This window comes from Scleropages formosus, chromosome 3 (assembly GCF_900964775.1).
Source record: "Scleropages formosus chromosome 3, fSclFor1.1, whole genome shotgun sequence".
Classification (NCBI taxonomy): domain Eukaryota; kingdom Metazoa; phylum Chordata; class Actinopteri; order Osteoglossiformes; family Osteoglossidae; genus Scleropages; species Scleropages formosus.
The window spans coordinates 22,708,064-22,725,055 of record NC_041808.1 but is presented as its reverse complement, the minus strand read 5'-3'; the positions used below and the strand labels follow the sequence as shown (position 1 = coordinate 22,725,055).

Here is a 16,992-nt window from a genome sequence, read left to right as displayed (position 1 = left end):
CTCCCCACCTCTGGCTATATGAATGGGTAAATAACTATAGGTACACTAACAATGTAAGTCACTTTGGAGAAAAGTGTCAGGTAATGATATTGCCCTTCAAGATAATTCTGTATGTTGTATTGGATTAAATCTTAAAGTGACAGGTAACAATTTCCTTTGCAACTTATTTTAGCACTTTCTAATTTACCATCAGTAACCTCTTGTCCAAGTAGATGTCATGGTGCTGTGGGGGAGCACTGCCTCAAAGAGGTGCTCTACTCAACACCCAACATGCGGCTGGCAAGGCCGAGGTCTGGGGCCTATCCTGTAAACGCAGGGCACAAGGCAGGTCATCCTGGATGGGACCACAGCCCATTGCAAGGTAACCACACATTGACACACAGTACAAGAGAACTCAGTCAATAATTAACCTGAAGGACTATGTGTGTTTTTGAACCCAAGCAGAACAGGCACTGACACAGCAGCAGTACCCAATACACTAGTGTGCTGCTCTGCCTTTCTAGGACTTTCTTCAAAACTTTGTTCCAATGCTGATTTGACATGGCTTAGATTGCCACTCCTCTCAGCCACTTTTAAATAGTTTCATTACCGTTTTCTTTCTTGACTTCCCTCCTTTTTCTACCAGCACATTTGTCCTTTTTTCACTGTATAATTCCAGAACTGTTCCAAGTTCACCTTATCACCGTGAACGCTCCGTGAAGCTACCATGGTCCCGAAATACAGCACTGCTGGCCTGCTTCCATTAAAAATGAATTACTTTCCTGAAAAAATGTACCAATGACTACCTGCTTGGATTTTGCAACCTCCAAAAATGATACATTGCAGGTCAAGATCTATGTGGCACAGCACGTAATGTTGCCACCTCATAGCGCCTGGGCTGTTTGGGCACAGATTTGAACCCAGCTCAGTCTATGTGGAGTTTATTTGTTCTCCCTGTGTCTGTATAGGATTTCCTACAGGTGCTCTGGTTTCCTCCCACACTCTGAAGACATGCAGGTAGACCAGCAATGCTACATTGCCTGTGGTGTGTGAATTTGGGGCTCCCCTGTTGTAGACCGGTGTCCCATCCAAGGTGTACTTGCAGCCCTGTGCTAAGTGATTCTAGGAGAGGCCCTGCCCTTCTGTGACCCAGAGCAGGAAAAGCAGTTAGTGAAAGTGAGTGAGATCAAGATGCTTTTTTCACCCAACCGCAACAGACAACATACTGAATCGAAGTTATTGGCAACAGGAAGTGAAACCTTCCTGCACCAGGGCTAAATGTGAATAGTCTTTATTGCCTTTGTGTGGAAAAAACACACCACTTCTCACAAATCCCACTGCCTTAGAGAGCTACTCTGCCGAACACCCAACATGCAACTGACAAGGCTGAGCTTTTAAATGGCTTCCTTGTCAATAAAAAAACTCGACTTTCTGTGCTTGAAAGAAACACGACATTCGAGTTGCATGACATCTTCAATGAATTCTGGAATACTGAAAATATCTGCAAGTTATTAGAAAGTACTGAATGATCATACCTCTAATCCATTGTAACCTCTTGACCTTGAGTCATCGCTCTGTGTACATAGAAATAGTTGCTTTTTCTCAGTGTACTATATGTATGTTGTTTTGACCCTGTGCGGAGCATTAAAACAAACAAAAAGGAAAGAAACATGGCATAGAACTCATGATCACCTCTTTTTTAACTAGATCATTCTTGATGGCTGTGCTTCTTCAGTCTCCGTCTTCTGTTTGTAGCAGTGTTTGTTGTCTACACCTTTGTAAGTCCAGTTACCATTCTTTATTGTTCCTCATTTGAATATCTCTCACTAATTGTACTAGCCTCCCAGTCAATAATGATTATATTTTATACATTTCTCAAACACAAAGACACCTTCTCGAATGAGTTTGCTGAGTTAGTCTCCATGCTCTACTTCAGATTTGAAAAATTCCTAATTTTGGGTGATTTTAATATCCACATAGACCCTCAGTGGTCCACTTTAGCCAGAGATTTCTTAGCTATGCTGGAATGCTGTGTAAAAGTAATAAATACAAGCCAGGCAATAAGCACCACCAGTAAACAGACAACACATTTAACACAGAAACATTTCATATAGCATTGAAATATTTATAGAACAAGACAGACATCTTTCAAGATCACCCTGGGCAAGAAATGGAAAGTTTTGAGAAGGGAGGAGAGAGACTGGCCTATAATTCTGCACTGAGTTTAGGCCTTTAATACTGGTGAGATGTGGAGAGTTTAAAGGCAGTTGGGAAGCAATCACAGGAGACTAGAATGAATAATGAGAGATGATAGGAATGAGTTGTGGGGAAAGGGCTTCTAAGTGAGGAGAACTGATAAGATGAAGAAAGCAGGTGACTTTTCTCTGTAAACGCAGGTCAGTGATTTCACTTTTACAGCAGGACTTTGCAGGGAGTCCTGGCATAGATGGGTAGGCGGACATTGAGAACATGTGGGTGATTAAAATGATTTTTTCTCTACAGAACGAGGCAAAACGGTCATCAGTGGGGGAGGAGGAGGAATGAAGAAAAAGTGATGAAATGTTTGTGGAGAATTTATTGGCTGTAGAGTGTAGTTTATTATGGAAGAAATTAGTTTTCACTCAGGAAACAGTGGTGACAGGATGCAAGGAGTGATTTATGAGCTGTTAATGTACACTATGACAGCGATGGTATTGAACAAATGAGCTGTGTTCAACAGACATTTACGTATCTAAGCCATCGATCTCTTGTGAAGTGCAGTTTTGTTTACTCCACATTGCATTGGACTAAAGTGGCTATGAAAGGCATATATGTAAGGCCTGGGGGACTTGAGTTCAGTCATTTCTTTTCAGCAGTACAAACGGAACAGCTATAACTCCTGCAATCATAGCATTTCATTCATAGAATTTATGATGGGCTTTTATCTTCTAAACAACCTGTTTATAGTTGACTGCTTACCAGTGAAACAGACTACAATACTCACTACTCAAGTGAATACACACTTATCTGGAATATGTCCCTGACACTGAATAAGCTTGAATAGAAATTTCATAAGAAGCTCTGAATATGTTGGAACTTGCGTCATGGCACACACATATGAAAAGAGGACCCTGCTCCTGCAACAAAAACTTCACACAGTCACTTTTAAATCAACTGTTTTATTAGATATTTTGATTTCTGTTGTATAAAACCACCAAAATGTCCAGTATTTTTTAAAGCGTGCCTTACATGAACTATGTTCCAGGAATATATTCTTAAATCATTCAATGCTTTGAACCAAAAACAGTACAACAAAATGCAGGTGACTAATTTTTTGGAAAAACTACCACTGTTAAAATCTCAAAATTTAGCAGTGCACTGATAAAAATCATCTGTTTTCTTTAAAAGTCACTGACTCGTTGGTATGAATGGACGGACTGTAAAAGCATCGCTTGGTAACCGGACAGACGAGGGGGGCTGGATATTCTAACAAAAGTAAAACATAAGTAAACAACTGACTTAACTTCTACTTAAAGGCATCTAAATACAAAATCATCCAGAGAAAAATAGAGACAAATATCAAAGGTTTGCTTCATTAAACATCACAATTGCCAAGTTTAAAACAGACGAGAGGCACACAGACTTGGAAAATGGTCCTCTGGTGATGCAAACTGAAATGTTCGAGAAGCACTGGACTCTGAAGATGCATCAGAGCCAAGACAAAAAACAAAATGAGAAATTAAATCTGCATCAAAAAAGACATCCCACAAGCCCAGCTGTAGTTTCAGATAGCTTATGAAACCACAATATATAAGGCAATATCACTCACTGAAAAGATTTTCTCTTAACTGAGATTCCTTTCCTTTTCTTCTTTGGGGGTGGGATATAATTTTTTTTTAACGGCGCTTGTCTTTACGGTCTCTCTCGTTTCGGGAGGCTCTTCGGCCTGATCGACTACTGTCTGGAGCAGATGGCTTCCTGTCAGACTTCCTCTCAGAGCTCTTCTTTCTGGACCCCCTGGCATCCTGGCTACCACCTTTGTCAGCTCCGCTCTTCTTGCGATCCCGCTCCCTCTCTGAGGGGTGCCTCTTGTGCTTTCCGTGGCCTTCCCGGCCATGACTGCGGCTTCGACTGCTGGAGCTGGAGCTGCTGGAGCTGCCAGAGCTCCCGCTAGATGAGCTGCTTTCACTAGATGAACCGCTGGAGGATGAGCCACTGGAGCCAGATGAACTGCTGCTGCTGCTGCTACTGCTGCTGCTTTTGCTCCTCTTCTTGCCCCTCTCCTTGGGTCTGGAGCCAGGTCTTACCTCATCTTCATCCCCACGCTCCTTGAACAACATTTCCTGTACTACCTCTGGCTGCGGCTGGGCTGTAGACTCAGGTTGGAGTTGCTCTGTGAGATCATGGACTTGAGGCTCCACATTGAGGTCAGCAGCAGGCTCTACCAATTCTGCACTTTCCACTGAACCTACTGCTGATGGCTCCAATGTCTCCTGTGCATTATGTTGTTTCTCAGTAGACTGGGCCACCATGCTACTATCCTGACTTTCCAACTCAAAGGTCTCAGGTTGCTCCAATTTGTCTTCCTTTCCATCCTCTACTGCACTCTCACGACGTACCGCCATCTCTACTGTAAGTCGACTGTCCTCCTGAAGCCCCTTCGTAGCCTTTACCTGCTCATCTCTTGGCTGACACTCAGTATCCATACGGTCTGCACTATCCTGATGCAGGTCCTCTGCTTCCTTAACTTCCAGTGACCCTACAGGCTCTTCCATCTCCATTTCTTCTGCCTCATCTGCTTTAGCACCCACTTCCTGTATCTGAGGCTCATGATGATCTTCTCCATCACTCTGTACCATGCTCACGTCTCCAGTTTTTTCTGTTGCTGTTTCGGCAGATGCCCCTGTCTCCATCTCTCCTTCCTCCTCCACCCTAACCGGATTACCTTGCTCACGCTCTTTCTTAAACTCTTCGTTCTTCATCTCCCCTTGATTTCTGTCCCTCATAAGCTGGCGCCGGGGTCGTACAGCCATCCTGTTTAAATGCTCAGCAAACTCTTCTTGTCTCTCTTTAAACATAGCTGCAAGCATGGGAACAAGAACATTTCTGAACATATAATCCTTAGACATTACTGTATTCAAATAAAAATATAACTACCACTAGTTATAGGTATACCAATTACATGGCTACATTCTTCATACATCACATACAACTCATTACTGAGATAATGCAATTAACTGACTCCTTGAAATCACATTTACATTGCGACAGGAGTTGAATTACCATTACTTCTCAAAAATAACCAAGAAAAAAATAGTTCCTGCACAAAAAATGCCCCTAAAATAAATGAAAATACCAAAATAATCATCAACAAGTCCCACAAATTCTTTACCACTCTTCCTCCCATCCTCTCCCGTCCTGGACAACTTATTCATTTTTATTCACTTCATCAATTAAGGGCTTGGGTGTAACAGTTGACTCAGATTTGTACTTCTCTCAATATCTGAAAGTCATAACCCAGCCCTTAAACCTTTGAACCCCTTGGGGTCCCACAGAGAAGAAGTCCAAATTCCAAAGATTCTTGGTTTTGATTCCATAGTGGTGGAATATGCATCTTGAGAAGAGTTTCAAAACATCTCTTTCAGATGAACTTCTCCCCGATCCATCTGCTGCATAAACTTTCACTACATTATTTGTTTAAAAAATTTGTTTCCATCAACTCTGTATGCAGCTACTTGTGTAATGTATGCTACAAAAAGCAGTAGTATTGGACTAATGGACCGCACTTTTAAAGAATTTGTAGACACAATGCATTCATTTTTAGCCATTTTAAAAATAACTATTTTCAATTCAATACATATAGCTATATCCAAGACTTTTACAGATGCTATTGTGCAAATAAACCGAGGTCAAAGCTTTATTTGACATTTTCACAGACCTTGGCCTATGAAGAATTCAAGGAACATCTGTGTTAAGCTTTTACCAATTTTCAAAGTGAACAAATTTATGAGGAAATGGGAGTTAGACACCTGGTCCAATTATATTTGGAAACCAAGGACCCAGAATAGTTGCTTCTGTTCTGGAAAAAGTACCTTGCAAACACTTGAAAGAATATCTGTCTCCAAGCACCTACAGGACTGGCGTCCAACCACGACCATACAAAAGCTACTTGTACACTAATGGTCACTGACAGAGAGGTTTGTACAGCAGATTTTGCCAAAAATGACCAGATTCACACCTCAGACGGGTAAAAACTTTTTGGATTTCAGACACCAAGTGTGTAACTCTGTTCCAGAGATCTCTTCCCTCTGATACAAGTAGTGATACTAATGATGGTATAAATAAAATGACTACCTAATAAGCTTAAAAAACAGCTGAACAAGTTTGAAAAATATACTGTTTAAAGGATTCTAAGTTTAAACAAAAGCTGCATTCTAGGAACATCTATTTCAAATTTCAAGTATTTTAAACAATGTTTTTTCCATTCAAAATAATGGTAAATACTATAGTTGCATTCCAAATATGTAACTTTGACTCTACTTACCCTTATTGAAGTGATTGATGGTACCTGCTATACACCAAATACCTTCAACACATCAACTATCAGATTGCTGTGTGGATACCAGGATTTTGCAGAAGTTAACAGTATACCTGCTTTAGCTCTACTTTTAATTTTCTCTGAACTATCACAACTCACATGCAATATGCTGTAACTCAAATTGAGCACTTTCTTGATCCATGTTATGCTCACCACTCTCATACTCCCCATCACCTTCATCTTCGTCTCTACAGAAAGATTTTCTTACACACAGCGAATGACACCCACCACTTTCACTCTTCATAGAATGCTTGTTAGGCATGTACACCCACAAATTGCACACAAAAATGTCTATGGAGTGGAATTGCACTGTCGTAAGTGTACAAACAACCACAGCGCATGGGAGACACCACCATCACAGTGTACCAGCACACCAGCATCCCCAATGCACCGATGCCACACTCACGCTATTAGTTTTTGGTGGCCAGTGGTCTAACAATGGGATTCAAGGTATTTTGACACACATCACATAATTAAAACAAAATATATGGAGGAGGATATATGATGTTATTAAAAAAAATTGCACAGTTTAAACTTGCGAACAAGACAAACCCAACATATATGATACAGCCCCTGACCCAAACTGAGAACATTTTCTTCTGCTTACCATTCATCTTTTTCTGTGACTCCTCAAACAGCTTGTTGGTGGCAGAGCACATCTTTCCAGGAATGTAGAAAATATGGGGCTTCGTTTTTGTGCGGATGAATTTTATGATTTTAGCATTGTGGTCGTTCCATTCCTCTTGCTGCAAATTGAAAAAAAGTTGGTTTACTTTTAAAGTTAATCATGTTATTGACGATACATAAAGAGGGCTACAACTACACAATAATTACCAGCTGAGCAAGCTCCACTTTGTGTTCCAGAAGTTTAAGCTCTGACTGCTTTGTACGCCTTTCCTCAAAGAGCTCTCGTCTCTCATTCTCAGCTTTTTTCCGCTCTTGCTCTGCTTGTACCTCCAGCTTTTTCTCTATTTCTAAACGCCTTTTTTCCTATAAGAAAAAAATCATTTCAAAATGTTGTAAAAAAAAAAGAAAAAAAGTTAAAAAACCCATCTTTTCAAAATGGTTAGAAATTCTGATGAATGTTGCCGTGTACAAATTTCCAAACAATGAGAAAGCGTGGCACTCACCTTCTCTGTAGCTACTGTAGATTCCTGTTTGAATTTCTGAAGGGTTCCCATCAACAGGCCGAACATGCGTCGATTTCTGTCACAATAAAAGTAATGTGGAAACTTTAACAGGCAAATAAAACATTTTTTCCTATCAATGGCTAGTAACACTGCAGGATTTCTTACAGGTTTGCAGTCAACCTCCCTATACTTTACCACTTAGTACCATGATTGTTTCAGAGCTGAGCCACAACAGAAACGCAGAATATATACTGCAGCAATATATAAACAAACAAGTAAATATCACATGTATATACTGAAACCCGCTTTCTGTTATGGCATGCACTTTGTTTACTACATGGCATACACTGCTTTGGAGAAAAGCATCTGCCAAATGCATAAAAGTAAATGTAAAATAAAGCACAAAGGTAAACGTTACGATATGTGTGAGACTACATGTAGTGCATTACAATTCATTACAAGACAGGTCTGATGTTAAATTTCGTAGTGGGAGTACACTAGTCACCTGAGACAACCACATATTTATTGTTACAGCTGCTGCCTTTGGACTCGGAGGTAACGGGTTCAAAACTCATCTCCTGCAATAGTACCCTTACACAAGTTAACCTGAACTGCTCCTGTGAAGAGTGGGGGCATGGTGGTGCAGCGGGTTTGGCCGGGGCCTACTCTTTGGTGGGTCTGGGGTTTGAGCCCTGCTTGGGGTGCCTTGCGACGGACTAGCGTCCCGTCCTAGGTGTGTTCCCTCCCCTCTCAGCCTTGCACCCTGTGTTGTCGGGTTAGGCTCCGGCTCACCGAGACCCCACTCGGGACAAGCAGTTGTAGACAGTGTGCGTGCGAGTGCGTGTTCCTGTAACAATTACCCAGCTGTATAAATGGGTAAATAATCGGAGGTAGCTTAACATAGTAAGTCACTTTGGAGAAAAGCATAAGCTAAATTAATAAATTTGAAGGGAGCATCTGTGCAGGACTGTAGCAATACAATGCATCTTGCTTGTGGAATATGCAAAAATGATCAACCTACATGTCAATGTATTGACTTCATGTTTATCACTATTCATTAAAATAAAAAACTTATGAGCAATACCAAAAGCACCATATAATTTCTTGTAGAATGCTAACAGTGAAAAACAAATGCATTGTGCATTTTTTGTGCCTCACAAATATGCCAATGTCCAGTATCAACACCACTATAGACATTCTCAAACATACTGTAAATTCCAATTAATGTGACTGAAAAATAGCACAGACAGCCATTTGTCAAGATTAGAATTTGGAACTACTGAATTGCGTGCATTTCTAAAATGATACAAGTATATATTTAAACATATTACCCTGGATATCAATGTAATTAAGAGGAGGAGGATTAAAATATTCTTAAATGAAAAGCAGCCAGCTCACTGATACATTCAAAACATAGCAGGGACTGCGTTTATTTAATTTAGCTATAATAACACACGTACCGTTATTATAATATCCCTAATATTCCACATTTATTTACTAAATCTACCTCACACTAGGATGCCTATGCCTGCACAGGATATTGCCAGAGACATCTTAGCTGTGCTTTTAAGTGAGTACTTCTCAGAATGTCACAGGATACAACTTTATTGGAGTGACACACACACACACAACTATTCAAAACACCAACATAAAGCTATACATTCCCCTCTCAGTCTACACTATAATCAATTTTGATAAATACTGCATGTAGCCAACTCAAGAATAAAAACAAAAGTCAATGCTAGATCTGTGGGGTATTTTGAATTTATCCTCATGGACACATTTCTGGAACAAATGAGCTTTGAATACTGGGGTATGGGTATACATTACAAAGACCTGATGTATTCTAGAGTTTATATCAAGCCATTACCCAAAATTAACTTGGCACACTACATACCTTTCTCAGTTTACAGACTGTTACATTAAAAATCAACACAGCTTCACCATTCAGAGTTTTACCTGTTGAACATAAAGCCTTGATTGCTGTGAGTTCTTCATCAAGAAGGAATCAAGCAAAATAGCAATAACAAAACACTGACTGATTTTTCAGTCCAAACTTCATAAAACATTGACATAATTTAAAAACAAATCCATTCCCTAAAGACATATTACCTTTGCTTCCCCTTCTCATCCATGGTCTGATCCTGAATAAGATCTCGACGTGTTCGCTCTTTGGAGGTGGCAACAACAGAGGACTGTACCGCAGGCTGCAGGAGGGGCCAAGAATTAACCTTGCACCACACAAAACACTCCTTACTGTACCAGCCTGACAAATTATTATGTTATGATTATACTCTTACAAAAACTACAAGTTCAAGCAGAGGAGTACCCTACCTTCTGGTCATCATCGTCATCATCAGCATCACTGTCATGACGAACATCACGTGCTCTCTGATCTCCAGCCAACCTAAGAGACAATGGGATGGGGCAGCAGAGTGTACTCAAATGCATATTTGACACAGCTAAATTAAATAAGGGCAGCATCGTGGGTGCAGTGACTAGTGCAGGTGGCACAGCTCCTGTACAGTGACTTCAGATCAGGTGTTCAAATCCAGTTCTGCCAGTGTGCAGTTTGCATGTTTTCCCCAAGCTTGTGTGTGATTTTTTTTTTTTTTCCCCCTCTTTTCAGCCAGCTGCTCTGGTTTCCTCCCATAGTCCAAACATGTGTTCCTTACTGTGAGTGGGTTAAATTTCTCTGCTGTATGCATAGGCTCTCACCTCAGGAGGGCTCCTTCAATATCCCTCTGTTTAGCCGGAGGTCCCCCACTGGGATCTGAAAAACCACGCCTTAGAAACATACAAGCCTATTAGTTAGTATATAAAACTTAGAGATCAGGACAACACAAGCTTTTTTCAGTTACTGTCAGGATAAGATGCAAAGAAATCTTACCGCAACAAATTAATTCCTCTTCCTCGACCACCAGGTGGTCCTGGGATGGGCAGCCGCCGTGCTTGGCCAGGTCTGAGAGACAAAGACATGATTCCAGGAGAACAGGAGTTCAGAAATATTTCTAGAATCTACAAAGACCCCCAAGCTTTAAAAAAAAAAAAAAAAAACATTCGGACATTCTGGAGGCAGCAGAGCGGTTAAGGGGCACTCCGACACAGCCCCATCTCTACTCGCAATACGACAGCGCAGCGGTAAACAGGTAATAATGACTATTTTCCACTACAGGGAATTCTTTAAATTTAAGATCAGATTTACAATTCTGAGAAGTGGGAAAGAAATTTTGCGCAGCTATTTAAAAAATATTTTGATAAACCATTTTCTGTCTGGTACCTAGATGTATCTAGTAGATGCATCAGAATCAAAAGGACAAGTATTTAAGTGATCAGTTTCGGCATGAAGGGACATAAACACTATGCCATGTAGCAACAGTGTAGACTTTTCCCTGAAGCGAGATTAAAAAAGAAGAAGGAAACACAACCCTGTGAGTTGTTCCTCAACTTTAGGGACCTCATGAATTTGTTCACATTTTTTTTTACATGTACAGAGAGATTCCAAAGCAGCAAGGGCTCAGCACTTGAAGTTGAAAAGAAACTGATTAACAGTTCAAAAACGCCTGGGTTACAGATGACTGAGATGTTACACGTGACATGTTAATTTTTAGTAAAATAGTACAATACTGTCCATTTATTTAGTCATTCACAATGTTACGCACTGCACTAATGCTACGTAAGTAAAAAAGTTAATCAGTGTCAGGAGTGGAAGACCAAATTAAAAATAACCTGAAAATCAAATTAACTTGAGCGTGACGTGTTAGCTAGCCTAGTAGTAGGAGGATACAATACAATCGCACGCAGCCTTTCGTTGCGGAATCATTTGCACGCTTCATTCTTAAACATGGCACATACCTAAGCTCATTGGGGTCTCTTCCCGTTAATTTGCGAATGTTTTCATCGACATTTTTTAAGCTTTCTTTTGCTTTCTCGAGCTGATCCTGCAAAATTCTCACAGCCACCGCCATTTTAGGTCCCTCCTCCGAACGCGATCCTCGCCGCCACCGCAAAGCACCTCTGGGTAATAAACACGCCGCCAACGCTTCTTCTTCTTTGGTGGAACCGAGGCTCGTTACAGAGTGTCTTTCATTTCGCGGCGCGGCGCGGCGCGGCGCCACCTAGTGTTCAAGCGGATACACAACGCAGGTCTCCAAACGGGTTCAAGCGGTATCACAAAATACTGGCTGTCTTGGAATAATTATCACCATTCTTGAAATACAAAAGAACATTTTTATTTAATAAGATACATTTTAAATCGAAAAATATTAAACGCATTCCTGCATCGGTAATTTTATGAAGTTTGCGCTGCATGAAGCTTAATTTAAAATCACTGAAAACAAATGAAGGTCATCTCCGCACAAACCAAACCTGACTGTTCGCTGATTCCCTGGATAAATGTGCAATAAATCATTGTCCAACGTGCCTCATCTTATTATTAATTACCAACATCCTTGGACACCGCATGAGCTGTAAACACCGTGGAAGTGAGTTGAATTAATTCGGTTACACACACCTGTTCTATTGCGCTTCGCTGATGTATTTTAACCTGGCACATAAAAAAACAGGCTGCGTTCCCTTCGCAACAAACAGACATTTCAAATAACAGACAAGAGAAGGCAATGATGGAAAAATGAAAAAAAAAAAATTGGAAAATGTTCTCTTCTTTGAAAATTTGTAACTGGACTGTTTGCACCCATCAGTCCTTCTTCATTCCTTCAGAAACCCGTGTGCACAGTCCTTGTAAAACATTTTCCGAGCACAAGCAGCTAAAGCAGTTCGCCACCAGTGATTCCTGTAGCAGGATAAATACCACACTTCATCCCTGTATAGATGGACTGGACTAAGCTGTTGCTAAATATGAAAGCAGGTAGGGTAGCGTGGAGAGCATAAGAGCCATCGTCCATAATGGACGGTGTTCCTTTTATTCTTTTTTTATTCCATTGCTTTGTTTTATTTGAAACCTTTGCCGTCGTGCTTTTCAGGATTTGCACTGTATAAGCAATGGTGTAAACTTCCACTGACTTTATTATATATATGCGCTCTACTATTTTATTTTCCAGGACTGTATATTCGGTATTTCTGCGTTGTATCTGTGGGAGTTGCAGAAATTACTTGTAGGTTCACTTTGTTTGTTCAGTTAGGCAACGCTGTCTATAATGATAATAATAATAATAATGTTAGTATGTAAACTGTAGTATTAGCCAAAGTCACAGATGTGTGTCAAGTGGTGTAACAGCGACCCCAAGAGGCTGTTTGTATTACTGCTTTGGGCAAATAGTTTTATTGTGTGATCGTCCAGCAGGAGGCGATAGAATCAGTCGAAAGGGGAACTTAATTTGTTGTAACCGAAGCATCTTTATACACGTTGTTGTGTTCTATACACACATTGTAATGTTATAGACAATAGGAAGAGACTGTCGAGTGTTAAGTGTAACGCGTTAAGGCTTTAAAGAAGGTGTAAATGAGACGAGATGAGTGTATAAAAATGGTGGCAAACCCAAAAGACGCCCAAAAAATGCAAACAGGTGCAGTGCGCGTGTGAGGGTTCTATTATTGCTGTTCGGAGAAGAGGATGAGCCTGAGGCCATGATGATGCAGATGATGCAGGGCGAGCGCAAAAGACTGGGTCCCGCTGTGTTGCTCAGGCTGCACGGCAGCGTCTATTCACAGGCGCGATCCCACTACTGAGCGGCACGGGGGCTTTGACCTGCTCCGTTTCCGACCTGGGCCGGTTCACCCCTCCTTAGGCGACCTGGTGGTCCCGGGCTCCCCCAGGAGCACCATATCGATACCGAGCTTAGTGCGGACACCCGATCGGCATAGTCCGCTGCAGCACAGAACTCCTGAGCTCAAGCGATCCGCCAGCCTCAGCCTCCCGGTAGCTTGGATTACAGGCGCGCGCCACCGCGCCCGGCGAAGAGCGCCGGCCCCTTTCGAGCACTTGTCCTGTGCGCCGCTCTGACGTCACGCGCTAGTCGCGCGCGCACGCGCACAGCGCCCCTAGTGGCAGCCCCGCCGCAACTGCAGCGAAGCGCGTGGAGGAAACTAGCTCGCTCGCTCTCTCTCTCTCTCTCTCTCTCTCTCTCTCTCTCTCTCTCTCTCTCTCTCTCTCTCTCTCTCCCCACTTCGCTAACTCTGCCCACTGCCACATACTTTTACTTTTACGTGCTGTAACGATCTGGCTAATCAGTTAGCCTAGATCCTCACGAATATTCCAAAAAAAAAGGTGTATAAACCCAGACGGACACGGAAGAATGGAGGCTCTTCGTTTAATATCTTGTAGGCAACTAGTATGGGTGACTTATACTTTACACAGATGTCTTCACGATAAAATAAACAACATTAAACTCCAAAACGTGCGGGGCACAAATGTGTACACGCCGGACAAGTATAACAGCCGGCGCGGTCGCGGGAGAGAGAGGGGACCGGGGGGGCGACAACCCCCTCGGTCTCCACAATAATACGTCATCATTACAGTGCTCATCTATGTATTCCTGCGCATTTTAACTGCATTCATCCGCCAACAGTCTCTCCCACTTACTTATTCCATCCCTAGTTATTTTCTCTTATTCTCCTGGACTGTCAATGCATCTTTACACTTCTATGTGTGTATGCCTGTATGTGTGTATATGTATTTGTGTTTTTTTTTTTTTTCTGCACTGTGAACCATTGGGAGCCGCAGCCAAATTCCCTGTATATATGTGCACACACTTGGACAAATAAATTGGATTCTGATTCTAGTAATAAGTGAAAATTTCAGTTAGACACTAATTTACAATGGCATTAGGCGTGAGGAACGTGGACTGAGGAAGCAGAGCAGGACTTACAAGCCTGCTTCGAGTGCACCGATTGGAGTGTCTTTGAGGCTGCTGCTAGCGATCTGGATGAGCTCACAGACTCTGTAACATCATATATCAGCTTCTGCGAGGATATGTGCATCCCTACCCGGACTCGTTTAACATACAACAATGACAAACCGTGGTTCACTGCAAAACTTAGACAGCTTCGTCAGGCCAAAGAAGACGCCTACAAGAACGGGGATGGAGTCTTGTATAAACAAGCCAAAAACACACTGGCAAAAGAGATCAGAGTGGCTAAGAGAAACTACTCTGCAAAGCTGAAGTAACAGTTTTCAGCCAACAATCCTGCATCAGTGTGGAAAGGCCTGAAAGACATCAGAAATTACAAGACACCATCCCCCAGCACCATGTCAACTCAACAACTAGCCGACGATTTGAATGAGTTTTATTGCAGGTTTGAAAAACCGTCTCACACCCCACACCAATTCTGATCCTCTCTCCACGCATCGATTAACACCTCCAGTAACCCCCACCTTCCCCCCTCCTGCACCTTTGATCTGTGAAGAGGAGGTGTGTCGGGTCTTCCGCAAACAGAAGACAAGGAAAGCACCAGGCCCAGACGGTGTCTCACCGGCCTACCTAAAAACCTGTGCTGACCAGCAGGCCCCTGTCTTCACAAAGATCTTCAACAGATCACTGGAGATGTGCGAAGTTCCTTCCTGCTTCAAACGCTCCACCATCATCCCCATCCCAAAGAAACCCAAAATCACAGGACTTAATGACTACAGACCTGTCGCCTTAACGTCTGTGGTCATGAAGTCACTTGAAAAACTGGTGTTGGACTACCTGAAGGACATCACTGGACCCTTGCTGGACCCCCTGCAGTTTGCTTACCGAGCAAACAGGTCTGTGGATGATGCAGTCAACATGGGACTGCATTACATCCTGCAACATCTGGACAAACCAGGGACTTATGCGAGAATCCTGTTCGTGGACTTCAGCTCAGCCCTCAACACCATCATCCCACACCTCCTCCTGTCCAAATTAACCCAAATCTGTGCCCACTTCCATTTGTCGGTGGATCACCAACTTCCTGACAGACAGGCAGCAGATAGTGAGGCTGGGAAAATTCTCATCCAATACTCGCACGATCAGTACTGGCACCCCCCAGGGATGTGTGCTCTCCCCACTGCTCTTCTCCCTGTACACCAATGACTGCACCGCTAAAGACCCCTCTGTCAAACTCCTGAAGTTTGCAGACGACACCACACTCATCGGCCTCATCCGGGATGGTGACGAGTCTGCTTACAGACAGGAGGTCCAAGAGCTGGCTGTCTGGTGCAGTCATAACAACCTGGAGCTGAACACGCTCAAAACGGTGGCGATGATTGTGGACTTTAGGAGGAACACCTCAGCATTATCCCCACTCACCATCATGAACAGCACTGTGGCAACAGTGGAGTCATTCAGGTTCCTGGGCACCACCATCTCACAGGACCTGAAGTGGGAGCTCCACATAGACTCCATTGTGAAGAAGGCCCAGCAGAGGTTGTACTTCCTTCGCCAGCTGAGGAAGTTCAACATGCCACAGGAGCTACTGATGCAGTTCTACTCCGCAGTCATCGAGTCCATCCTCTGCACCTCTATAACTGTCTGGTTCGGCTCAGCTACGAAGTCAGACATCAGAAGACTACAGCAGATAGTTCGGACTGCTAGAAGAATCATCGGCACATCCCCCCCAGCTCTCCAAGAACTGCACTCGTCCAGAGTCAGTAAAAGGGCTGGCAAAATCATTCTAGACCCCTCACATCCAGGCCACTTCCTCTTCGAACCTTTGCCATCTGGCCAGCGCTACAGAGCACCAGGACAGCCAGGCACAAGAAAAGTTTCTTTCCTCATGCCATCTACCTCATGAACAGCTAAATCCCCCCCCTAGGGAGTAAACCAGTGCAATACACAATGCTATTTATAACATCATATCTCTTACTCTCACTCCCTTGCATTTGTATCTAGTGACTATTTTTGTATATTGGGTACTTTATATTTTTATATATTTTTTATCCCTTATTCACATACTCTATCTTCTCCTCTGTCTTGTCACTGTCATTCTGTTTGTGCTGTGGAAGTTCCTGTCACCAAGACAAATTCCTTGTATGTGTAAACATACTTGGCAATAAAGCTTGTTCTGATTCTGATTCTGATACAGGTAAATGTGACAATGCACAAAACTGATTCTGACAGCATCATTCAAGCAGGGCATGATCATGTGTATCTGTGTGGTCTGTGTCACAAAAAGTGCGCTCAGTCTCCAAATCAGATCCTCACACTGGGAGCCTGGATCCCACTAATATGCAGTAAGGGGCAAAACAAAAGATGGGACATCACACCCGAGCTGAGTCAGACTAACACTTTAGTTTGTACGACATGGACACATTTCAGCCAGTTTCCTCCATCAGCATCCGTCTTCAGCAGGAACAGGGGCTCCAGTGCACATCTCCCCTTTTCC

General features: G+C 42.6%; 1 protein-coding gene across 1 annotated transcript; it reads right to left on the bottom strand.

Annotated features, from left to right (window-relative positions):
• Positions 1-3,434: 3,434 nt before the first annotated feature.
• On the bottom strand, positions 3,435-11,688 carry LOC108936641 (pinin-like). Its single transcript, XM_018756147.2, has 9 exons — positions 11,542-11,688; positions 10,577-10,648; positions 10,405-10,473; positions 10,021-10,093; positions 9,799-9,893; positions 7,687-7,762; positions 7,391-7,546; positions 7,164-7,302; positions 3,435-5,038 (listed from the first exon to the last, which is right to left on the bottom strand). The coding sequence occupies exons 1-9, from the start codon at positions 11,652-11,654 to the stop codon at positions 3,855-3,857; spliced, it is 1,977 nt and encodes a 658-aa protein (XP_018611663.2). The 5' UTR covers positions 11,655-11,688; the 3' UTR covers positions 3,435-3,854.
• Between the last annotated feature and the right edge of the window lie 5,304 nt (positions 11,689-16,992).